This window comes from Rattus rattus, chromosome 1 (assembly GCF_011064425.1).
Source record: "Rattus rattus isolate New Zealand chromosome 1, Rrattus_CSIRO_v1, whole genome shotgun sequence".
NCBI classification, from domain to species: Eukaryota; Metazoa; Chordata; class Mammalia; order Rodentia; family Muridae; genus Rattus; species Rattus rattus.
In genome coordinates this window covers 233829045-233853952 of record NC_046154.1, presented here as the reverse complement: position 1 = coordinate 233853952, position 24908 = coordinate 233829045, and the positions used below count along the sequence as shown (strand labels likewise).

Below are 24908 nucleotides of genomic sequence, written 5' to 3'. Positions count from 1 at the left end.
TATATAACAAGTCACTGTGAAAATATTAGAAACCTATATTCAGACCCCAGAACTCCATTCTGCCACATTCTGACCTTTTCTAAATTATGTCACCTCCCTGGTGTGTGACATAGGTTAGGGTTCTGAAGGGTCAGTGGGGGTTCCCCTGAGCCTGAAGGGTCACAGACTCTCTTGCTTGCACTTCCTGTGGTGACCATAAGGAATTACAATTACAAGTGGCAGGCTCCACACTGTTGCGTAGCTCTGGGCTCCAGAAAGCACTCATCTCCTCAAAGTCTGCCCCTGACCTGAACTGTGCTTTCCATGTGTCTTCCTTAGTCTGAGTAATTGCATGTTCTGCTGCAGAAACATGGCCTCTTTAGACGGTTACCCTGATTACTTTAGGAAACTTTAAATTGTAATAATAAGATCCTGTCTGGAAGCTAAGAGGAAGAACCTAAAGGTCAGCTGACATCTGAGTGCTCTGTGCTAAGGAGTCCTGTCAAAAAGGCCATCTTTAGGCTTGAAGGGACCCAGGACTTCTCCAGCCTCCACACTCATGGGGGAGCTAGCCAGTGACTAGCCTGGGCTCCAAATCAGCGTGCTTCCCTGTCTTCTGTGGACCGAAGGCCAGCCGAGGGATGGCATGGCTTCGTCTGCCCTGAGTTTTCTGCCATGTTAACTGGGAGGGAGGCTGCCTGGGGGAAGCATATGACAAAGGAGGACCTGGCTTTCTCCTCGGCAGTTGCTGTCACTCTCTGCTACCTGGATCTTTCCCTTTGCCATTGCTGCTCCTTTTTAAGATCCATTTTACATGTAGGATTATTTTCCTATGTGTGCATATGTGTGCCATGTATGTGCCTGACACCCAAAGAGACCAGAAGATGGAGTATCAGGTCCCCTGGAACTAGAGTTAAGGACAGTTGTGAGCCACCATGTCAGTGCTGGGAACGGAGCTTAAGTCCTCTGAAGCGGCCATGGTTAGCACGGTGTCCATCCCCGCAGCTTCACCACTCTTGATTTTGCTGGCCCCTGCCACTCTTGCTCACCATCTCTTGCCCCTCCCTTTAGAGGTAATATTAACAGGATGCGGGTCGGGGGACTCTAGACTCTGAGTAAAGGCATTCTTTCCAAGGATACCTAAAGGACTAAAGCGTACAGAGCACAGGTAAGTGAATCTCCAAAGGCAGAAGTAACAACTGCCCCAGATGGAGGCAGGCAGAAAGGCACACTAAAGGCCTGTCAGAGCTCTCTGTTTGAGACCGCGTTCTGTGTCATTCTCTAAGACCTAAACGATCTATCTTCTCTTTCTCTTCCCAGATTTACATAACAACGAAGCGCCTACCCTACTTCCCGATCGTCAACTTTCTGTTTTTGATTGCACAGTTGCCAAAACTTCAGTATAACAAAAATCTAGGTACGATGGGTGCCAAATTTTCGCTTTGTAATTAACAAGCAGTAGGTCAGTGTCTGCGGACACAGTTCTGACAATAATGCTGTGTCACACATCAGACCTTTTCATAACCCAGTACACATGAATGAAATAGTGCCATTGCACCACTGCAATGGAATTGCATTGATGGAGTGTGCACAGAGGGTTCCAGATCAGCCAAGTGCACCAGCCTCCTACAGAACGTGAAGCATCTTTGCTTGGTTCTCCTCTTTCAGTGCCTACATAGCTGATTATGGTATGAAAGAAATGTCTTTATATGCATGATCTGTTCACACAAGTGTAGTTAAGGAGACAGGACCGATATGTGAGCATCTCAGACTGTAATGCACACGATTACATGCTGGACCATTCGCTATAAACATATCCAAAGCTTTTGATGTAGGTGTCCTGGCTAAGGATACAACTAATCTTTTGCTAGCCAGTTTATTGTGAGCATCTCTGTAGTTACCTAGGAGGTTCCCAGGTTCATCCTGTCTCTAGACTTTATACCTAACTAAGCATGTTTTTCTAAATGCTCTATAATATTTAATTGGTTTTAAAAGTACCTAGCACTATAGCCATTCAATCAGTAGCACTATAAGAATATTTCTACAAACAAGATTGTACTGCTGTTTTCTTAAACACTTCAATATGTATCTCTTCCTTATTTTCCTTCCTGTCTCCTAAAATGTCTTTGAAGTAAAATTGTGGATTCTACTTAGGGCCTAACATTTAGGAGGTTTTCTTTTTTTCTTTTTTTTTTTTTTTTTTGGTTTGGGTGTTTTTTTGTTTTTTTTTTTTTTTTGTTTGTTTGTTTGTTTGTTTTTTGAGGGTTGTTGTTTTGTTTTTATTCCTCTCGAGAGTTCACAAACAGTTGCTAGTTCTAGGCCTTGTTCCTCTGACAGTCCCTATTAGTGCCACCTGATGCCAAGGGTGGCCCTTTGATCAGTACTCTCTATGGAGGGGAGGGCAGAGTGTCGATTGAATTTTAACCTGGCCTCTTCCCAGCAAGCGCTCACAGGCACTGCATCCTTCTGTTCATCTTGGTGGAACCAACTAAAGGTCCATGATAGTGGGACACTGAGTCTTCACATTCAGAAATAAGTGTCACTCAGCGCTCCGAGACTAGTAAATGTTTTCTCCAAGACTTTGATTTCCCAGTTCATTTTCTAGAAAGTCTGTAGTTTTAGCTTCTGCATTAAAGTTTATGAACCATCCAAGTTATTTTTTGCCTCCCGTATAATGTGGGGGCAGGTTCATCCTCCTCCCCTCCCCCTCCATGAAGCTGTCCAATTTCAGTATTATGTTAAGATTTCTCTTTCTCCGTTAAATCACTTGTTGCATTTGTAGAAAGTCCATGGATTGTCTGTTGGTCAAACTGCCTGGACTCTGTCCTGATGCACTGATCTGTCTGTCTTCATGGCAGTCCACATGCTAACCCCCAACCCCCTGAAGGCCCTAAGCTCCACCCCCTCTTCAGCATAGCCATTCAGGCAGCTCTGCGTCTCCAGGTTTTACAGAAGTCCCGAGTGGGAGACCAGAGCGTGTGCTCCTCACATCTCAGCCGTCCTTCTTCCATTCACTTGGCTTTAGTGGATTCTATTCTTATCAACACTCAAAATTGATGGTAAACATAAGTTTTTAAAGCCTTGTAACCTGAATTTTAGCCGATTTTACTTAGTAAGATGCTTCTGAGTATCTAGAATGCCATGCTGCCATTAACTGAAGTCAGTTTGAGTTGATTGCGTTCTCATTCACATTAATGTACATCTTACGTCTCTACCGTAGAGAGTATTAACAGTGCAAGACAAAATTGTTATGATAAAAACTAAAGCCTTCAGACCATTAGAATGTTCTACCAGCCTCACAGCTTGTTTAAGAGGTAGCCCAGAATTACTGTCTCCTGCCAGCAACGAGGACACTGATATTTAGTGGACACTGTCAAAAGCAAGTAGTTCACTGGCTATTATAACTTGTTCCCTCACAGGCATGGTCTGCCGGAAACCTGCCGACCCTGTGGACTGGCCACCACTCGTCCTGGGTCTGCTCACTCTGCTGAAGCAGTTTCACTCCCGGTACACAGAGCAGTTCCTGGCACTGATTGGCCAGTTTATTCGCTCCACAATGGAGCAGTGCACAAGGTACGGAGGACCAGTCAGAAATAGTGGAAGTAATGTCACAGAACAGGACTTCAACCTCTCACAATGAATCCCTCTCATTACTGTCCTGACTGGAATGGGGATGGTGCTTCAGGTTTACAAACCAGTCAGGGAACTTCCTCCACGAGCAAGCACCCAAGGGTTTATCCTTTGTCCCCTCTGCCAGGAAATGCTCTGTAGTTGTACTGGCAGGGACTTTGTAAGACTGGATCTTGATGGAGATTAGGAGACATCATGAGAAAGCAAGTGCAGACCTGTGCTTCTGCCATGTTCGCTCCAGCTCTCGGGGTCAGAGAGCCCTGTATTCCTGCTCCTCTACCACTAAGACAAGGCTCCACACACCAAAAGGGTCACACTCCTCGGTGTGACCACACCAAGACACAGTCCGCATGTGGAAGGGGGGTGATTCCTCAGTGTCAAGGCCAGAGAAAGTCTGCGTTCATGGTGTATGACAAAGCAGGAATCAGCAGTTGCTATTAGATAACAAAACGTATAAGCCTTCAGTTTCCGCTAGTTCTTTGCTCCCTGTTGTTCACTTGTGGGATTTTAGGATAGGACAGAACAAACAAAAGTCATGGCCCTAGGACACTGCGTCCCAGGCTCCCTTCTCTGCTGCCTGAAAGGGTCAGCCTAGCTGAAGATTAGTTAGTGTTTGCCATTTGGTTGTTTGTGCCAACACAGCAGACCATTCTGCTATGCTGTTGCCTTGTATGTGTCAGGCCAGAGCTCTGAAGCTGAACCACATCCCAGCTCTCCTTTTTGCTCCTCAAGACACTGTCTTGGTGTTCCCAGCCCACCCTGAATTCAGCCCATAGCCCAGGTGGACATTATATTTGGACTTTTCTTGCATCTGCCTTCAGAGAAGGTGGGATTGAAGGTCTGGTACCAGTGTGCAAACAGATGAATGCTGAGAGGGTGAGGAAGGTGTTAATTGCCTCATAGAGTCTGAAGGACATCCAAGAGAGATGACTCTAGAGTATAGACCCATCTGTCCAGACTCTAGACAGACTGCAGGACCATATTATAAGCCAGAGACAAGGTTAGGATTGGCTTTGCTTTTCTTTAATTACATTTATTTGCCTATGTGTGTACGTGTGTGCATGTTCCACTCACTGCAAGCATGCAGAGGTCAGGAGACAACTTTTGGGGAGCCAGTTCTCCTCCCTTTGTGGGTTTTGGGGACGGAGCTCAGGCCAGCACACTTAAAGGCCAATGCCTCTACCCCTGATCTACCAGCTCCTGATTGGCTCATTTCCTGCACTGTTGGTTACTAAATAAGAGCAGGATAATGATTCCATAGGAACCAAGAGGGTGCCCTGTGGGTTTGTTACAGACTTGGTATACTGCTCATTAGTCAGGAAAGGGCATGTTAACGTACAAAGCAGCTAGGTGACCCAGACTTCTTTTACAGCCAGAAGATGCCTGAAATGCCTGCAGATGCTGTGGGTGCCCTTCTGTTCCTGGAGGATTATGTTCGGTACACGAAACTCCCCCGAAGGGTAAGCCATAGCCAGTAAAAGATGACAGTAATGACCGATCCACAAGCTGTGGGAACAGCACCCTGGGTGTACTAGGACTGAAGTCCTGTAGGTCTTCAGCAGATGCCTCTCAGCCCCTCCCACTGCAGTACCCCTCCTCTCCAGTGTACAAGTCTTCCCTGCACAGCAGAGGGCTTCTGTCTCCCTCTACCCACTTCAGGGCCAGCTTAGTGAGGTGAGCAGGCAAGGATTCCTGACTGGCCAGGGAAAGAAATGTGAGTGCCTTGTTCTTTCTCTCCATAACAACCAAGTGTCCAAAGCATGCTAAGACCAGGCCACAGCCAATGCTATGTATAGCCATTGCTTCTAGAAATGAAGAACTGCAGAACTGCTTTCCACTTTCTAGGAAGTTTCTTCTTTGCCCCCCTTAATAATGTCAACCTTAGGAAGTTTAAGGACAAAGGAAAGTTTGAATTAGAAAATGTAAAGAACTGGGCTGGAGAGATGGCTCAGCAGTTAAAAGCACTGACTGCTCTTCCAGAGGTCCTTTGAGTTCAATTCCCAGGAACCACATGGTGGCTCACAGCCATCTGTACTGGGATCTGATGCCCTCTTCTGGTATGTCTGAAGACAGCAGCAGTGTACTCATACATAAAATAAATAAAAGTTTAAAATAAAAGTGAAACATACAACAAATTTGAGAATAAAGCAAAACTTGATCTGCTTATTGAGAATGTAATGAGAACCTAACAGAATCAGGGAAATTTTTTTACAATAAGCTCACAGGGTTGGGATTTAACTCAAGGTAGAACAAGCCCTGAGTGGGATGTGGTGATATGTACCTTTAACCCCAGCACTTGGGAGGCAGAAGAAGGTGGTTCGAAACCAGTCTGGTTTATATAGCAAGTTCGAGGCTAACCAAGGCTATGTAGATCTTGTCTCGAAAAAATAAACAAAAAAAGCTAAAAGTTCAACAAGTAAGCTACTTACATAATAAAAGGACAAAATAAAACAACATTCACAGAAGTATGGAGTGTAATTAGTAATATGATGAGGGACCAGAGCAATGGCTCAGTGGTCAAGATCATGTTCTGTTCTTGCAGGGTTCACTTCCCAGTACCCACATCATCAGCTCAAAACTGCCTATAACTTGAGCTCCTAGGGATCTGACATGCCTCTGACCTCCACAGACACATGTGTACACACAAATAAATATTATTTTTTAAAAAATAAGAATAGACACAAGAAGAAATCCAAACAATTTAGGGAAAAGCTGTAAGATTTTTAAAGTCTGTTTCAAAGTATACTTATCACTGAGATGCCTACTTTATAGATTTATTGTAATTATAATCAAAGCCCCAGTTAATCTTCAACTTTTTTATTTGATTTTTTTTATAAAGAACTGTTTCTTTAAAAAACAATTACAGAGCACTATTAACACACAAAACTATAAAAATGAAAGCAGTATTAGTGTGAGAATAGCGGGACCAATGGATATATGAGTATGTATAGGATATGTAAGTGTGTATAGGACAAAGTGACCCCTCGCATCGGGAGAAACAGCAGAGTCACCTGGTGGCTTCGGGATAGATGACTTGGAGTATGGGCTCAAATTAGCACCCATGTTATTAAAACCAGTAGCAGACAGATCTTGTATGAATTATGAAGCAGGTCGGTTAGCACACATTCAGACAAATATGTACCAAATAGCTTTCTCCCTTAACTCAGAAAAGAAAATGGGAAGGTAAAGACTCAGACTTGATCTCTAATTAATGCCAGATTAAATGTCATCAACTGCCTCTTTAAAAATCAGGAGATGAAAAGGAACTATTATCTATAAACCAGAAAAGTGGACATTTCCTTAACTGATAATGTTCTCTTCAGGGAGATGGGTAAAGGATATTAACCGGCAGTAAAGTACAAGCAGGGTAAACATTTGGGAAAGGCTCGGCCCTACTTACAGCCAAGGTGTAAACCAAACTAGACCTGCAAGTGAGATGTTGGGCTCTGTGCTTGGAAGGGTTTATTTTCCATGGTGTGAATGGGGAAATAGCAATCTCGGACTTTAAGGGGAATTTAGCTTTGTCCTTTAAAGCTTTGATGGAGTCCCAGAAATGTACTGCTAAGAATTTACTTGCTAGAGATTAGCATGCAAAATACATGTGTGTGCAGATGTTCACCAATACATGTGCAAGGGTATGCATAGATTTTACATATGTATTATGGGAAGAAGTATCCACAGTTGGTTGTCTTGCTTCTGAGTACCCCTTTTCTCCCAACCTCATGCTGAAGTTGTCTCTATTTAAGTAACTTTAATACAATCTTTATGCTCATCCTCCCCCTCCCCCCCCCCCCCCTCTCTCTCTCTCTCTCTCTCTCTCTCTCTCTCTCTCTCTCTCTCTCTCCCACACACACACACACACACACACACACACACACACACACACACCCAGCAGTCTAGCAGTCCACCAGTTCAGCAGTGTTTTTCAGATTTCCCTCTAGCTCACGGAGATCATCTGTTCCATTCCCCCCCAACCCCCACCTCCATGCCACCCTCCTCCTAGAAGCAGTTAAAGGATACAGGCCTTTCCAGACCTTCCTGTTCTTGTCCTCTGGCCTCAGGTTTCTCCTTATTGTCTCTCATTGGCGTTTCTTAGATCCAAATGCCTTTAGGAGCCAAGCCTGTTGTGGATGCAGTGGGCCCCCGCCTTGGGTGTCGCATTGTGGTGCACAGTAAGCAGACACTAAGACCGGCTCCTGGCAGTGAAAGGGCTGCTTCCTAGTTTACCTGTGGGACTTGGCTCATTCCTGTGCTTCACCTTCCTCCAACAGATAATTTCACTCCTTGAATCTTCATGTGTAAAATTATGAATCTCAGCAACCAAAATGCTGACTTAATTTCTGCTTACTCTTCCAGGTGGCTGAAGCGCATGTGCCTAACTTCATTTTTGATGAATTCCGAACAGTCCTGTGACTTCCTTCCCTGTTTCAGTGACAGGATTCTGTGACTAAAATGAACTTGGAAATGAAGATACTTGACTCCTCATGCAACTTTCATTTCCCTCCTCTGTGGGAATTATCAGCCACTCCAAGATGGCTCTCAGCTCATTTAATGGCATCATATGGAATTTTTATCATGTAGAAGCAGAACCGTTTTGTATGTGCTCTTCTAAATGCTCAGTGTAACTGATGGATGAATGCATTTCATCTGATGTTCTAAAGAACTATTTGTGCAACTCCAGATCTTCAGTAAAACAGCATTGCCAGTACTGAACTGCCCTGCTTGTGATGAAAACCTGACACCCCGTAAGAAACCCTGTGACAGTCTGGGGAGGGGTGGGGGTGCTCCATCCACTGTAGGTCTGTAAGGACCATTGACAGCCCAGCAGTAAACTCAACTCATGTCCTACATGCTGTGTTCTGAGATTTCCCGTCTTCTAGTGCTCCCTGTGCCAGATCTTCCAGCTTCTGCCCAAGCCAGACAACCAGGTTGCCAGCCATAGGATTTCTATCGGGGAGGTGGTGGGGGCCAGGGGCAGGGCTGTAAAGGTTTAGTGATAAACTTTTAAAATTCAAACTTGTAACTTGGTTCTACATAAAATTCTTTTGCACGGGAGCTGCTGTCCGCTAGGGTAAGTTGGATGAGACATGGCAGGAGTCTGCCTGAACCTGCAGTTAGTAGTACCCTGTGCTTAGAACAAGCAAGAGAACGCAAGCTGCCCAGAGCTCCAGGTTGAACAAAAGACCTGCCTCATATATGCATCACGTGAAGTAAGATTAAAGGAGACATGTGATGTCAACCTCAGGTCCTCGTGAATATTTGTATATCGAACATGTGCATACACACAAACAGTAAATGTTTGACAGGTTTAACAACTGTCTATCTCACTTGAGTTCTCTTTCCTGTGACCATGAAGCTTTATAAAGAAGCCTACAACAAAAAACAAAAAAATGTTCTGTAAGAGTTCACTCTTCATTTTATTGGCATGTCCCAATGAATCACCCCAATACTGAAATCAAACACTTGAGTGTTAACATTAATTTGTGGAAACAATCATTCTTTTAAACATCTAGCTTATTTGACCCTTCATTCTCAATTGTGAATTAAGGCATATATTTACATGCTTATACACAAGCTTGGTCCTTGAGTCACCACTGCAGAAGTCACACATACAGTCCTAGGCTATGTACATCCTCCTCAAGTCCCAATGGACTTGACTTCCATGTGGTTTCCCTTTCAGTGAACCAGATACTTCATTTCTGAATAGATGAGAGGAAACAGTATAGAGCACGCTTTGTACAGTACAGCACCACTACTGAAAAGAGCCCGAGGTTTTGTAGCCCATGGCTCTGACTTGAAGCAGAAATACGTGGCATAGACTGCAACGGAGAAGAAGTGTCGAATCAATAGGAAAGGGTCAGGAGACAATCTGTAATAGAAAAGAAAGATTATTAAAATTAGTCACAAAGGTTCAAATTATGCGTCTCCAATAAAAGCTGAACGCACTCTACACCTGAGGGCTTAACAAGCTCATCTGCCTGTCACATTCAATGACAAGAATGAATTTTTAGACTATAAAAATCTACTTAGAAGAAATGACCAGGGGCTGGAGAGATGGCTCAGTGGTTAAAAGCACTGACTGCTGTAGGTCCTGAGTTCAAGTCCCAGCAACCACATGGTGGCTCACAACCATCTGTAATGGGATCTGATGCCCTCTTCTGGTGTCTGAAGACAGTGTGCCCGCATATATGAAATCAGTAAATCTTTTTAAGAAAGAGAGATGACTGCTTTGAGAAGCTGGTGGCCATGCTCACTCTTACGTCTTATTTTCCGGCTGTTTTCTTACACTAATCTTGAGATCCAAAATGAGGCCTGCTGTGTTTGGACTGGCATCAGAACTGATATTCTGATTGTAGATCTATAATAAGTGTCTTGAATCTCCCTTCTCAGACTTCCAAGTATATGTCTGCATTAGCAAAACTACTACTTAATTTCAGGCCTCTAAGACTAATATTTGAATTCAGGTCTCAGTTATTCTCGGCTCCTGTGGGTCAGACATGCAAGACATCACAGGTGAAAACAACTGCCAAGTCTACTCCCAGGTCTGGCACCTCAGTCCAGTTTTCAGTGGTGCATCGGAGGACAGCACAGCGCCGCTGCCCAGTGCCCACTCTTCCTGAGGCCACTTTCTAAACCCTTGCTTTTGTGCTAGTGTGTGTCTACACATAACAACCGGGGGTAGGACACACTGCATAGCACACATGTGGAGGCTGGAGAGACGGCTCAGTGGTTAAGAGCATGGGCTGCTCTTCCAGAGGTCCTGAGTTCAATTCCTAGAACCACATGGTGGATCTGATGCCCTCTTTGGGCAGGAAGATATATATGCAGCAGATCATTCATACATTAAATAAATTAAAAAAAAAAAAAAAAAAAAAAAGGAAAGTCTGGGTTCTAGGGCTCAAACTAATCTTGAGCAGCAAGCACCTTTAGCCATTGAGACATCACACTGGCCTCTGGAGCCACTTGTGACTAGGACATGAATGGGTAACAGAACGTAACTAAGCGTCTATGAGATAAAGATTCACATAAACTGAGTGTTTCCCTTCTGCTCTTAGAACTTACATAGAAAGCAACCCAACAGGACCAGTCAAACATTCTCCACCAAGTTTAAAATAAAGAAAGCAAGCTTTTCGGAGCTGACGCAAGGAATCTAAAATAAAACGTAGAAATTATTACTGTTATTATTTTACAGTGTTAGTAACAATTTCTTAACAGTTCTAGATTTAACAACCTTCACATTTCCAGATCAATACTCTTAGGCTAAGAGTATGAATAATCTGATTCTGTTGATTCTAATACCTATTAGGACTTATGAATTACTTTTAAATTATGTATGGCTTTGTTCTAAGCTAAATGACATCAAATACTTTGTAAGCTCTTATTATATATAAAAACACAATCCTTACAACAAAATTCCTAGGTTCTGAGATGCCTAACCCATACTGGCATCAGGTTATCAAGAAGTGAATTTCTGCTTATATCCATAAAACGTTTTAATAATATAATTTGAACCCTAAAGTGCCTAGATGTTTCTTTTTATTAAAGTTTTTTAAATTACTAATTTTTATTGTTGTTTGATTTGTTGAGTTTGAGTCAGAGTCTCTCTACATAACTCTGACCTAGAACTCACTATGTAGTCCAGGCTGGCCTCAAACTCACAGAGATCTGCCTCTGCCTCTGAGTGCTGGGATTAAAGGCGTGTGCTACCACACCTGGCTAGATTTTTCTCTTTCTTTTTTTGATCATGTCTTTTAGTTTTCTTAAGTTGTATAAAATAAGAGGTTCATTATGACATTTCCATATATATAAAACATACTTTGAAGAATTTATAACTTAGTGATAGATTTTTCTTTGTAAGAGTATTTGTAAGGATGAAGCATGGTAAATTTTTGTCCCATAAAGGTCTTTCCTCCCCAGATCTGTCATTAACTTTGTAAGGTTGTTGGCAGCTTTGATGTAAGAATCCAAGTGTTGAGGTTTGGTCTGTTGCTATGTATTGTAATGTTAAATTCTATATCCCAAGGTCTAGATGAGTGAATTCTCACATATGCCAGCTTTTGCTGTGCAAACCTTGCTCCTTAATTTAAAACTATTGGTTGAATAAAGATGCCTACAGCCTGTAACTGGGCAGTGGAGAGGTAGGCAGGGCTGAGGCAGAGACCTAGGAGAGAGGAAGAAGGAAGAAAGCACCATGGGGTATGTGAATTGTAGGGGCATGGCCTCAAGGGATGGCCAGCTGGAATAGGAGTGGCTCAGGCAGTACATAGCAAGTGATAGCTCAGGGTTAATGACAGAGAAGTAGACAAAATAGCAGAGGGTTGATAATCTGCCCAGCTCTAGTGCTCTAATGGGCTCTAAGGCCTAGTATAAACAGAAAGGCTTTGTGTCATTAATTTGGGAACTAAATGATCTAAGGTAGGGTAGAAATCCCCAATTAATATTTACCGTAACATACAAGAGCTTAAAAAAACTCAAAACTCAGAATTCTTTCATTTGTCCAAGCAGCTGTGGGATGATGTCATAGGTGAGGCAGGTACAAGATAGAAGGAGGCCTGTCATTGGACGAGAAGGAAGGATAGGCGGGAGAAAAGTTGAAAGGAAGAGGAGACTGGAACAGAAAGGAGGAAGAGACTGGAGGGAGAGGGAGAAGCTGTGGCAGGAGAATATGGCAGGTGACGTTCCACGCTGTACCTTTACAGGTTTTTACCAATGCTTTTAAAGGATGGATGTGTATTGGGCTTTGTATGTTTAGGTGGGCAATTATATCTTATCAATTGGGCCAAAGGTTAATGCGCTGTGTGTTCTTTTATGTGCAGATTTAAGTGTAAGGGAGTATAGGGCGGCTGGTCTGGGCCACCATGGAGTTGGGATGTGTGTTTCTGGCATGGAAACCTGCCTTGGGAACTGGATAGGCAGAAAGATTGCTGACAGCTCCGAGAGAGACCTTAGGCAGTGTGATAGGGGATGGAGCAAAGCGGGCGAGAGGCTTTGCTGACTGAGATGAAGATATCAAGCAGATGTCTTGTGGCACTGCAGTGCTGGACCTCGTGGGGATAAAGGACAACCTTACATTTTTTATTTTTTATATTTTTACAACAACAAGCAGCCACTTTAACTTCCGTGTCATTTTGTTCAGACTGGTCTTGCGAATCACAAGGAAATGTGTTTAACAAGAGGTGGTGGACGGCTGTAGTCTATGAGAAGCAGTCCCACCTTCTCTTCTAATGGGCACCAAGAAACTCAACCAAGGAGCTTGAAGTATCTCAGATGTTTACCTTATTTTTGTCTGTTTCTTAAAGTAATTTTTTATTTATCATTGTGAGTATAATACATGGATGGGGTGGTGTGCAAATGACAGAGTATCATTTATTTTGAGACACACTGTGTTGGTGTCATTTGTTTTGAAATACCGTCTTATATAGGTAGCTCAGGCTGCCCTCCCAATCCTCCTACCTCAGCTCCCTGGAAGGAAGAGGAACATGCATCACCACTTCACATTTTCATTTCTACGAATATTCAACCTAGTCAGAATGGCCAACTTCTCGTAATGTAGGAAACGGAAGAGCACATGGGGAGGAGCACATGGGTGGCTATTTGCAATCGAGCCACCAGTGCACTGCAGCAGGAAAGAAGCTCCATCCTCAGCCTGAGGCACCTAATCGTGTTCTAAATAATGCTTCCAAAGAAATTCAAACCAGGGGCTGGAGAGATGGCTCAGCGGTTAAGAGCACTGGCTGCTCTTCCAGAGGTCCTGAGTTCAATTCCCAACCACCACATGGTGGCTCACAACCATCTGTCATGGAATGTGATGATCTCTTCTGGTGTGTCTGAAGACAGCTACAGGGAACTCACATAAAATAATTAAATAGAAAGAAAAGAAAGAAAGGAAGAAAGAATTCAAACTAGTGTAAGAAGCAAAAGGCCGTACTGCTTTCCCATACCTGGCCAGAGGCCTTTCACCAACACTGTGAGGACATACATGCTCAGTGTGGACCGGAGGACTGAGAGTGCGCCCCTGAGACACTCACTGCTATGGGTGTTTTCTAAGGACGCCAACAGCCCCAGAAGTGGTGGACACATGATGCTGAGATACTGAAAGAACTACCACACGGCAGTGGGCAGAGTTGGGGGTGTGAGGTTATAGACTAACGACTTTAACTACTAACTTTGCTAAGAAAACTGATCTGAGAAAGCTCAAACATCTACAAATCAGCTCACTTAAAAGCATTTACACTTACCATCTGTAGCAGAAAATAGTTCATACAACGCCTGAGCCAGCACGTTCACAACAAAGGAATGGCTCCTTTTTCTTGACCAAAAGAATGACTTTTTGGCCTAAAAATGAAGAATATCATTTATTACACAGTAAGGAGGAAAAAAGCATAAGCTAATGTTTACCATCTCCTCAAATTTCTGTCCCAAGGCCTATCTACAGGTAATACTGACAAACTCATTTTCGGAGCCATGGGTCACATGATTATGAAGCTAAGCTTCTATCTCTGAGAAGAGTGGGCTGGGCCAATCTGCTGTAACACATACTAAACCACAGACATTAAGAATACAGTTTGAAAGTCAAGCTTATTATACCTGAACAAGACTAGAGGCCATCATGAAGCATACACTACCACACACTGGGGTCTCAGTCTGCTCACCCATAAACAGATAAGCCATGCTGGGGGAGGAAAACTCTAGATTCTTACCTGGAAAATAGCGGCATCATCATAAAGGTCAGGAATATCTTTTAACAGTTGTCTCCATATTTTTATATCTTTTAAAGCGACTGTCATTCCTCCACCAGTAAGAGGATGCCTCAGGTTATACGCATCTCCCAGAAGAAGGACGCCTGTGGAAAGAGAACTAGGACTGAAATCCTGAACCACTCTGAGACAACACGTTAGTGCTAACAAACTTGTGAGTGACGGGACCTAAAATACCCCAGTATATTATAACTGTCTGCTGTCCGTGGCTGAACTGAACAATTTATGATCTTTACTTCAACAAAGCTGATGTTCCATTGCCTATATAGGATAAAATTAAATATTAAAGTATTAAACACACATTCTGCCCTGCGTGCAGTGTGTCTGGAGAAGCAGAGGCAGGTCAGAGGGTCAAGGTCATCCTTAGCCTTATGTCTCAGTCTGGGCTATGTAAGAACTTTCCTCAACAAAAAGAGAAGGGGGTGGGGGGGAGGGGAAGCAGGGGTACAGGAGAGATGGCTTAGCAGGTAAGAGTGCCTGCTACTCTTCCAGAGGACAGCTCCCAATACCCACATAAGGACCATCTGTAGCTCTAGTTCTGACGCCCTCTCTTCTAGACTCTGAGACTGGTGATCTCTGTAAATTTGAGGTCAGATTGATCTACATAGCAAGTTTCAGTCCAGGCAGGGATGCACAATGAGACCCTGTCTCCAAACAAATAGTAAACCTTTAAAATATAAATTTTAAACCCAACTATACACCAGCTATCAATCACTATTGACACCTGCCAAAAATGTCAGTTACAGGGGTCTAACTAATATCTCCATATCTCAGACAGCCTGGGAGCAGGCTTTGCAGATCCCAACCCTATTCAGTCCCGGCTCTCACGTTCACCTTCCAAGCAATGTCCTCCTTAGCCACCCCTCCATTCCAGAACACCACTCCCAGCTTTGGACAGTGACTCCGTGCTACCGTGAATTGGAACTGTCTTCAATGCCACCCCACCATCAACTCATCTTCATGCTTCTGACCATAACAGTTCCCCCTCGAGGCCAGCAGGTAACTTTTAACTCCCTTGTTGGACTCCCAATGACTGCTACAGTGTCCACTAAGTAATAATCGTATCCCAAAGCTTCCATGTTGGGGACTTGTTAAGGGAACCAATGTTCCTTCCCCTGCTCTTTAGGGCCAAGGTAGAACTCTCTGCTTCAACTTACTGCCAGATTACAATCACGCCCTTTGAAAATAATGCTAAAAGATACCTCGTTTGTTCACTGAGGAAGGAGGAAGGAAGCTTGCTGGCATGGTCCGCAGACGAGCATTCTGACAGGCCTCCAGAAATGATTCCTTCAAGTGATCTGCAATTAATCCCAAGTAAGTGGTTTGAGCATTTCAGTCTCAAATTAACATCTCCTTATCAAGTATAAAAGAATTCTTAACAGTGTATGTGTGGTGGTTGTTCCATAGTCCCCTTGCAATAAATCACCAATTACCCACTTTATTAATAAAATTATCCTTTAAGCACCTCCTTATACATGTTAAGGAATGACAAAGGGATCCAAGGGAAACATGTAAATAACATACACTGCTGAACACAACAGAGAGCTGGGAGGAAGAAATTAGTCAAATTCATGAGATGAGACAGGAAAAACTGCAATGACTGACAGATTCCTTTACCTAGCTTTTCCCACCTACATGGTCTGGTAGCACAGGAAACACACGCTGCTCACAAACAGGTATGCCTGTCTCTGAGCCTCACTGTTTGCAGCAAAACTGGAAAAGGCTTCCGTGAGATTAGCTTTAGACCGTGAATTATAATCAGGGTGAAATCCTACTTCTTACCAGGTATCTGTGGGTAAATTTGTTCTGCCATGTATTCTCTTAAGTTTCTTGGCAATTCTCCTCGAATATCGACAAGCACCCTAGTTTCGCTGGCTGAAATCTGGTAGATGAGAACTGGACTGGGATCGACCAGAACAAGCTCCGCAAAATTGGCTTTAAACTGTGGTGCATCCTTAGAAAGAAAAGAAAATACTTTAATGCTTCTCAAATGTCCAGTTGCTTCGAATTTTCGACAATTACGCTCCTCTATACCTTCATAATGAAGCCAACGAAGTGGGAGGAAACAGAGACTTTACTGGAGATGAGGTTCTTCCTGAACTTGGAGAAGAGCCCGTCGGCAACAACAGTGAGTGGGGCATGGAGCTCCTGTAACAGGAGGAGGAACACCTGGCGTCAGTTCACACACACAAAAGGCCTGTGCTTCTAAAGCCCAAAGTGTCCAGGAAAACAGCTAAACATAACACTCTCACAGAGGCATCAAAGCTGCCTGTGGATGGAATGAAGGCCTCTGTCCCTGGAGGTCTCTCCTTTTGTACCTCTGCCATTAAAACGATTAAAACTCTCCACCATGATGGTCAAGAGGAAGAGCTTCAAGGCACACATGGGCCACAGAACCACCCAGATTCATTATAAAATTACATTACTTCCCATGGTGCTGTTTAAAGAGTGGCTAGATAGAAGCAGCATTTTTATACACGGAACAATGTGACATTCCTACACTGTGAGCAAAGGAAACCTGGTAACCCTGTCATACTCACTCCAGTTTCTAGGAAGGAGTGACCCTGTAGAACAGCCGACAAGAGCCCATTGCCTCCTCTTTAATAGACCAACATCAACATAAACTAGAAACTATTTTCTAGTTTTCAACGTTTTCCTAGTTCTGACTATAACAATGTGTACAGTAACGCAGCTGCAGGAAACTCCTGCACAATGGTCCCCTGACCTCCCCATACACACTGTGGCACACACACACTCACACATTAATACAGAACGTTAAAGGGGTAGGAAAACCGTCCTAGAAAGAGATGACTTTTCCTAACTCTCACCTTGGTGTCCCCAGTCTCCTTGTCCTTGTATTGCACACCAATCACAGCATCATCTTCCTCTAGTAACCGAAGCACAACACCTTCTATAAACTTTACACTAAAGGATGAACAGAAACACATTGCGAGAGTGAGTTCCCTTAGCTATGACGCAGTCCTTACACAGACAGCTAGGGTGTGGTCTGTGACGGGCTAACTATGCTCCAGCCTCAAACCCATTGAGTACTGAAGCAGCACAGCTGCACAAAGTGAGCCATTAAAAAATAAATAAATAAATAAATAAACAAACAAACAAACCCCTGAAGGTGGGAGGAGGTAAGGGCATGGTGGATGGTGGGGTAGATCTGATAGAAATTAGGATGAAAATGATCAAAATACACTATATGCATGTATGAAATTCTGAAAAATAGTTACCTTTTAAAAAATAAAATGGCATAGGCAAATCTGAAAAGTAGTTATATCCATCAGAAATACCATAATTTCTCTATTTGAGGTATTTCCTACCCATGGACACCAGCCATTTCACCCCTAATGAAAGGGCCACCAACTTTTTTACTTTGTCAACACGTGGATCTGTGTCAACAAGATGAGTGCTCTCATGTTTAAAACCTCCTTAATTATTGTTAAAGAACGAGAGGCAAATACAATAATCAAGAGAGGCAGCCAGTCCTGTCAGACTAGGTCCCCAGGGCAAGTGCAAGAGGAATTTCTTGACTTCTATTCTCTCTAGAAAAGGTGTAATAGCCACAAACACAAGAAAAACGGGCACACATGGGCATATGCCTTAGGTTACAGTACTTAGGCAGCCCTCTAAATTCCAATTAAATAATAATCACCTAAGAAATAATAATAATCACCTAATTCTTTTTTTTCTTTCTTTCTTTTTTTTGGAGCCGAGGACCGAACCCAGGGCCTTGCGCTTTCTAGGCAAGCGCTCTACCACTGAGCTAAATCTCCAACTCCTAATCACCTAATTCTTAAAGTAAAACTCTCTAATATTCTTTACAGAGGCAGTGAATGTATTTTAATTATGGGTTATTTACTTTAACATACTTATGCCACCTAGACCATGACAAAAATTTTCATGAATACTTATGTCATTTCACTTGCATAAAAACATATTTTATGTGTGTGTGTGTGTGTGTGTGTGTGTGTGTGTGTGCACACATACATGCACACATATGTGTGTATATGTCTGAGGAGAGGAGAGCATCTGATGCTCTCAAACTGTGTAAGCCATCTGATGTGGGTGCCGGGAACCAAACTCCGGTTTGCTGCAAGAAACCTTAGCCACCAATCATCACCCTAGCACCCAGGTCTGAGTTAGCATTCTATATTTAAAGCTGTGGTCTTACTTGGGCTCTGCCATAGCTGCTTTCCGGAGACTCATGATGAACTTGCCATGGTGGAAAGCAACCCCACTCTGCACTTGGTTGTTTTCTGACACCGGGTATGGAATTTGAACTTCAGACCTGCTTTCACAGTCATGAATTACGTAGCCGTGTATATGATGGGCATTAAGACTTTCTACTGTATCTGCAAAACAGTTCAGTTCAAACAATATTATTAGTATGCCAAGACTTACCAAGAAAGGTATCAAGAAAAAGACACAGCGAAACTAAGGCTCCACTTTACAAAGCTGTAAGACCAGCTGGAGAACTGAACTGGTACAACTGGTACATAAATCTTAAATATTTCCAGAAGGCAAGTCCACAGATACACTTCAGGTTAATAGCATTCAGGTCTGTTACCACTTGATATGACATCAGCCACAACCCTGTCCTGAGTGTCTGCTCTGCTCATTAAGATACAGAAAGCAGTCTGGCCTCCTTACCATGTGTCCCAATGTAGAAACAAGTGTATTTGCCACAGGTAGGGAGGATGGGGAAGAAAGAAAGAATGGAAAAAGAGAAAATCCAATACTGTTAAAACTATTTTAAAGGTCCCAATTTATATATAAAAATTCAGTATATGAAAAAATAGATTTCCCCAACCAATGAGGATATTTCCTAAATGCTGATGGTTTCCACTATATATAAAAACTGATTCAGGATATACTATAGAGTAACTTCAGTAAATCAAACAGAAAAGCAGAAAGCAGAAGGAAAATCTGAAAATTTAAGAGTCAATTAAGTGTTGTAGGGAAAAAAATTTAAAAAAAAAAAAGCTAGAGCATTACTATCATACATAAAACTTACAAACCAAAAGTATTAAAATAGAAGAAATAATGAACGGGAAGTGTAGTCATGATTCATATGAAGCAATACAGAGTCCATGAACAAACTAGAACATGTCTGGCGTGGTGGCACATGCCTAAAAATTCAGTATTGGGGCACGGGGACAAAATTGAGAAGGCTTGTTCCAGCATCAAAATAAATTCTTATTTTACTATTTTATGTACTTGTATTTTATATGTATGTTTTGCCTACACGTATACATGCTTGCCTACCATGTGCATGGCTCAAGAGCATGGAGTCATTTTGCTTTCCTCTGTTGCTTCTTTCCTGCCCTGCTGGTTTCCCAGCGCCTCACTGGTATCTGTCCTTTCATGGCTCAGAGCTCAGTCCTGGACTTCCTGGCAGCAGTTAGCCTTCTGGACGGTCTACTGGCCTTCCCTTTCTCACATCTGACACCTGATTCATCAGCAGGTCCTACGTACTCTTCCTGCAGAGCAGGAATAAGCACAAAAAGTCCATTTCACTCGCCTGAACGACTGTGACCATGTTCCAAGCCATCAGCTCTTACCAATCCTGCAATAGCACCCAGATAACCTTGTTCTGGCCTTACCCCTCCATGATCTTTCTCTACTCAGAATATACTTTCAGATAATACTCTTCATTCCATTTTTAAAATATGAAACTTAATAGCTCCATAAGTTTCCAGTGGCTTCCCTTCACTCCCTGTGTACTCCCTTCTGTAGTTGACTTTCCCTCCGTTGACAACATGAAGGTCAAGCAGGCTTGGTGGCTCTTCCCAGAGAGCAAAAGCGAGGCCTGGACTTCAGACTCTCCTGGTCTCTCCAAGGCTTACTCTCCTCCATTTCTTTACTCAGAGGTAACTTCTCACTATTGAAAATTATACCCACTCCTGAACTCCCTATCCCATGCTTCCGATTTTACTCTGACCTCTATAATCTTCATATAGTTCATCTACTTTTTAAAAAATGTTTTGTCCTTAGCACACCCTCTTTAACATCCACTGAGACGTAGCCTCAGAAAGTACACTTGGCAATGTCTTAAGTCTTTGCTGAAGGACCGCTCTCAGCCAGCCTCTGTGGTGATTGGCGCCCTGAGCTCTCCCCACCTGTCTCCTGTTTTCTCTTGACTGAGAACAATGGGGAGGTCACGTCAGGAGAAAAGCATGTTTATTCTTATACTTACCCAACAGACAACAACCATTATGTTTATAGGGTAAAATGGGACAGGTGAACTCAAGTGCCCTGAAAATAAAACTATGGAGTTCAGCATATCTATCACCTTAAAAAATGTACTTGTCAGGCTGGAGAGATGGCTCAGTGGTTAAGAGCACTGACTGCTCTTCAGAGATCCTGAGTTCAATTTCCAGCAACCACATGGTGGCTCACAACCATCTGTAATAGGATCCAATGCCCTCTTCTGGAGACACGACTGTGTACTCATAAACATGAAATAAATAATGGTTTTTTAAAATGTATTTGTCGGGCTGGAGAGGTGGCTCAGCGGTTAAGAGCACCCGACTGCTCTTCCAGAGGTCATGAGTTCAATTCCCAGCAACCACATGGTGGCTCACAACCATCCGTAAAGAGATCCGATGCCCTCTTCTGGTGTGTCTGAAGACAGCAACAGTGTACTTATATATAATAAATGAATAAAATCTTTAAAAAAAAAATGTATTTGTCACTCTCAACACAACATCAGTTTTTCCCTATCTACTTTATCAAGCATTTCCATAAAAATACTCTTGCATCAAATACATCTCTGTTGTCTTCATATTTACCCTCTCTGTGTTCTATCATTAAAAATGGTTCTCAACAGATGTCTCGGCCGGCTGATCATTGGCTACTCTTCCAGAGGACCACAGTTAAATGCTCCCTGTCCCAGTTCCAGGGCACCCAACAACCTCTTCTGGCCTCCTCTAGCACCAGGCTCACCTTACAGCTAAGTCCCTTTCGTGCTATGTCCCAAGGATATCTGTCTTGCTCATTACTTGGTACTCAGCTAACACCTCATTCAAAGACAGAGGTGAATAAATATTTCCTATGAATGGAAGACGTACTAAAAAAGCACTGGCTGAGTGAACGAATCACCCTTAAATAAAAGACCGGGGAACTAACACCGCCCCAGGAGCATGTCACACACTGTATAAATGACAATCTGGTTACTGTCTTCATTTTGATGTTACTGTTTCGGGACACTTCACTGTCTCATCATGTCTCGGTAGCCTCCTTTTCTCTGCCATGATATGGTTCTTGTCTTCTTTGCTCTCATTTCCACATAGTTTTTAGTTCTTGCAAAACTTATAAGGGAGGGAGAGAGGGAGGGCTAAACAGTCTAGAGTGAAGAGCATTTATTTACACCACTCCTGGAGATCAGCCGAACCTACCTCCAAGGCCCAGCTCTCGAAGAACTCGATAGCCACCGGGCTGCAGACACTCTCCAAGTATTCTGTCAGGCTCTTTTAAATCTCTCTCGATTACCGTCACCTTTCTTCCATCTCTGGAGAGTACTGTTGCCAAAGCAGAGCCAAGTACACCAGACCCTATGATGATCACTTCTGGGTCCGTCACAGATGATGTCGATACTGAGGTAGCTGCTCCCGTTAACGTCGTCTCTGACAGATTGACTTCTTTTCTGTGCTGTTTAACAAAAACGATACCATTTTTCCAGATCTGTTGACATAAACCATGGGACTAGCATACAAACACACTGGACTTGTACACCTTGAGCAAAAGCTAGACCCGTCAACATTATTAAATCAAATCCATGGTTTATTTTTAAATCTAAACCATTTTTATAATAAGGATCAAAATACTAGCTAAATAGAAATGTATATATGCCAATAAAATTAAATATATATTCCTTTTTCTGGACACTAGTTAGAAAATGTTACATGGACATATTTAGAAATCCACATGAGGCCAGATACTGTACACGTCTACAGTGAGATTCGAAGACAGAACCCTGGACAAATCCTATTACCAAACTACTCAGCCCTCCACTGAGCATTTACAGGTACAGGTCTCTCGCAACCTCTGACTTCCCAAGTTAAGTATGCAGCAGTGAGTGCTCAGAACTCACGCCAGGAGAAAGCCTGAGGCAGTCACAAAATGAAAGCTGCCGACCATCCTACCTACTCCTAAGAGTCTACCACTTTAGACTAGTGACAACACCTAGTTACTGATTAGATGGCTCTGCAGCAGGCATTCTGCAAATATGAAGTTACTTCACTCCCTGACTACCAACGACGGTGGCACCACCCTCATCGAAGAGAACAGGAAACTGATTTTGACAGAAATCAAACCATTCCCAAAGTATTACAGCAACAAGTGGCAGAGCCAAAAATTCAGAGCCAAGTTCTTTTCTTCTGTCAACCTTGCTGACTTGCACTATGGGCATAGTAAAAAAAAAGTAGATCCCAATGTCTGCATTGCTTTGTGGGTAACTCACCCTGCTACAGCCTCACAGCAGCATCCTTTCTCTCCCTGCTGCATACTGCAATGTAGTTCCCGAATAGTATTTGGTTAGATTTTTGTAAAAATTCAAGCACTGTTACTCTCACGCCTGTGCTCCTAGGGGATAAGTTCACATATCCTGGCCAATAAGTCCTACATGATCTGACTTGTACTCTTCTTGTACTCTCCTCTTGTCACCTACCAATGGCCCCTTCACTCCTTCAACATAACAGCATCAGAAATATTTACAGACCCAGCTATGACTTGTCTGAGGGCCTGACTGCACTGACTTATTCATTGTGTCAATGGCTAGCAGGAGGAGGGATTTTTGCCCAAGACTTTAAAGTGCTGGGCATCTTTATTGCTTTTCAAATAACTGCCACTTTCCCGTCAGCCACATTAACGAGTGGACTTAACTCCACTCAGTTCTCTCAGGTACAAAAATCATTATTACCCAGAGATTTAAATAAAAGCCACAATGAGTCTGTCTTCCAAATGAAATCCTAACATTTCCCACCAAATCAATACTCAACCCCATCTGAGAATCAGACAACAAATGCTTCTGATCTTCCCTAAGATAGAAGATTGTAGCCACAACATAGTCCACAACTTTAAAAAACAAAAGAAACTCAATTAAGAATACTGAAGCTTCTAAGCCATCACTTTCTTGCCTTCTCAAGAAACCATAAACTTCCTCTGTGACCTCAAGCTTAAGTTTAAAATAAGATCCCATTCATTTGCCCATTGTGAAATCAGCCATACCCTCTTGGACTCCAGCTGTTCTTTCTTTTCTGATTCAGGGGGTGATTTGGCCCAGAAGAAGCCAATAAGAGGCAAAGCAGAGAGAATATCTGAGAAGGCAGCGAACTGGGAGCCACTCTGATGGCGGCCAACGAGGCCCCCGTTTCGATGGCGACAGCGGTAGGAGAGCACCAGGCCCAGCGACAGGAACACCAGTACGCACAGCAGGAGCTCCTTGTTGGCCAGGGTGACATCCCCGCATTTCTTATAAAAATAGGTGAAGGTAGCAATTCCAAGAAAAGTCCACATGGCTCAAAAGCTTCTTTGGTGGCACCAGCTAAGACTGAGGATTTAGGGGTTTTGGGTTTGGTTTTTTTTGTTTTTGTTTTTTTGCAGGGGGCAGTGGGAGTCTTTTTTCCTCAGAAGGGTTTCGGTGATTAAAATGTTGTACCCAAAATATAGTTCACAAAGGGGGTCCGAGAGACCTGCCGAACTCCTTCCGGTCAATAGTTTCAGGATCACCAGTCAGATGAGATCAGTTTTTTAAATCATTGAGAGTACAAATGTATCTTAAGTTGTCCAGATCTTAAAAAGCAGCATTTAAAACCCGCCTACTCAACGGCTCCTGATTACACACTTCTTCATTCAGCCAACTAATGGACAGGTAGGTCGGTCTCTACTGGGCAGAGGGGTGCGAATGTTGCTGTATACTATGATGTCCGCTCGTCCAGCTATAAACTGTCCTTTGTCACCAGTAGCAGGTGCTCAGTAGGAAGGAATCCGGGCCGTAGAAGAATCTGGGTGCTGGGAAAGCCGCCCCTAGCAACACCCCGGCAGCCTTCTCCAACAAAAGATGGCCACGGCGTCCCGAAGCGCGGCCGGAGCCTGGAAGCTCAGTTCTCCCTGGAGATCCCTCCTCAGCAAGCCCCGAAGTCACCTCCCGGAACCTGTCCGACCGACACTTGCCTTCTTTAAGGATGAATGGCTGTCTCGGATGAGCGTCCTTCAGAGCGCGGCGCCCGCTCCAGACCGCCGGGTCCCCAGCATCCCTCGCGGACAGTAACCAGAGTAACCGCTGCGCGCCCCGCTCGCAGCCCGGCCCCTCGCGTTTCAGCTGCTAGGCGGGCTCGGCCCAGCCACGGGACCGGGGGGCGGGGCTCCTGTATGGCACCGCCCCTTGAGCAGACCCCGCCTCCCTCGCCGCTCCGAGCCAATGAGAGCGCGCACCGCGCGGTAGGCTGAGATGGCGCTATAGAGCGTTTGTCCAATGGTAGGCGGCGTATTCCGCGCGGCGCCAGTCGCAGAGGCGCTAGGGCGATGTTGCGT

The 24908-nt window shown here is 43.6% G+C and overlaps 2 protein-coding genes across 2 annotated transcripts in view; one reads left to right on the top strand and one right to left on the bottom strand.

Moving 5' to 3' along the window:
• The window catches only part of Washc5 (WASH complex subunit 5), a 42410-nt gene extending 33953 nt beyond the window's left edge, over positions 1-8457 (top strand). Inside the window, exons 25-28 of the mRNA XM_032915905.1 lie at positions 1300-1396; positions 3399-3552; positions 4982-5069; positions 7966-8457. Of these exons, the coding sequence (XP_032771796.1) occupies positions 1300-1396; positions 3399-3552; positions 4982-5069; positions 7966-8022 (396 nt within the window). The 3' untranslated portion in view covers positions 8023-8457. The remainder of the gene's footprint in view (positions 1-1299; positions 1397-3398; positions 3553-4981; positions 5070-7965) is intronic.
• Positions 8458-9002: 545 nt separating this feature from the next.
• Positions 9003-24707, bottom strand: Sqle (squalene epoxidase). Its single transcript, XM_032915883.1, has 11 exons — positions 23604-24707; positions 21773-22025; positions 18547-18727; positions 17195-17291; positions 16401-16514; positions 16149-16320; positions 15569-15664; positions 14310-14452; positions 13848-13944; positions 10672-10759; positions 9003-9478 (listed from the first exon to the last, which is right to left on the bottom strand). Exons 1-11 carry the CDS (start codon positions 23889-23891, stop codon positions 9286-9288), a joined length of 1722 nt encoding a protein of 573 aa, XP_032771774.1. The 5' UTR covers positions 23892-24707; the 3' UTR covers positions 9003-9285.
• Positions 24708-24908: the final 201 nt, after the last annotated feature.

What these genes read in the sequence shown, in the direction of transcription:
- Sqle (XM_032915883.1), bottom strand. Translation starts at nt 23,891, where the DNA reads ATGTGGACTTTTCTTGGAATTGCTACCTTCACCTATTTTTATAAGAAA. An exon ending in TCGAGAGCTGGGCCTTGGAG is followed by an intron (nt 18,728 to 21,772) that starts GTAGGTTCGGCT and finishes ACTGTTTTGCAG; the next exon opens with ATACAGTAGAAAGTCTTAAT. An exon ending in AATTTACCCACAGATACCTG is followed by an intron (nt 15,665 to 16,148) that starts GTAAGAAGTAGG and finishes GATTAATTGCAG; the next exon opens with ATCACTTGAAGGAATCATTT.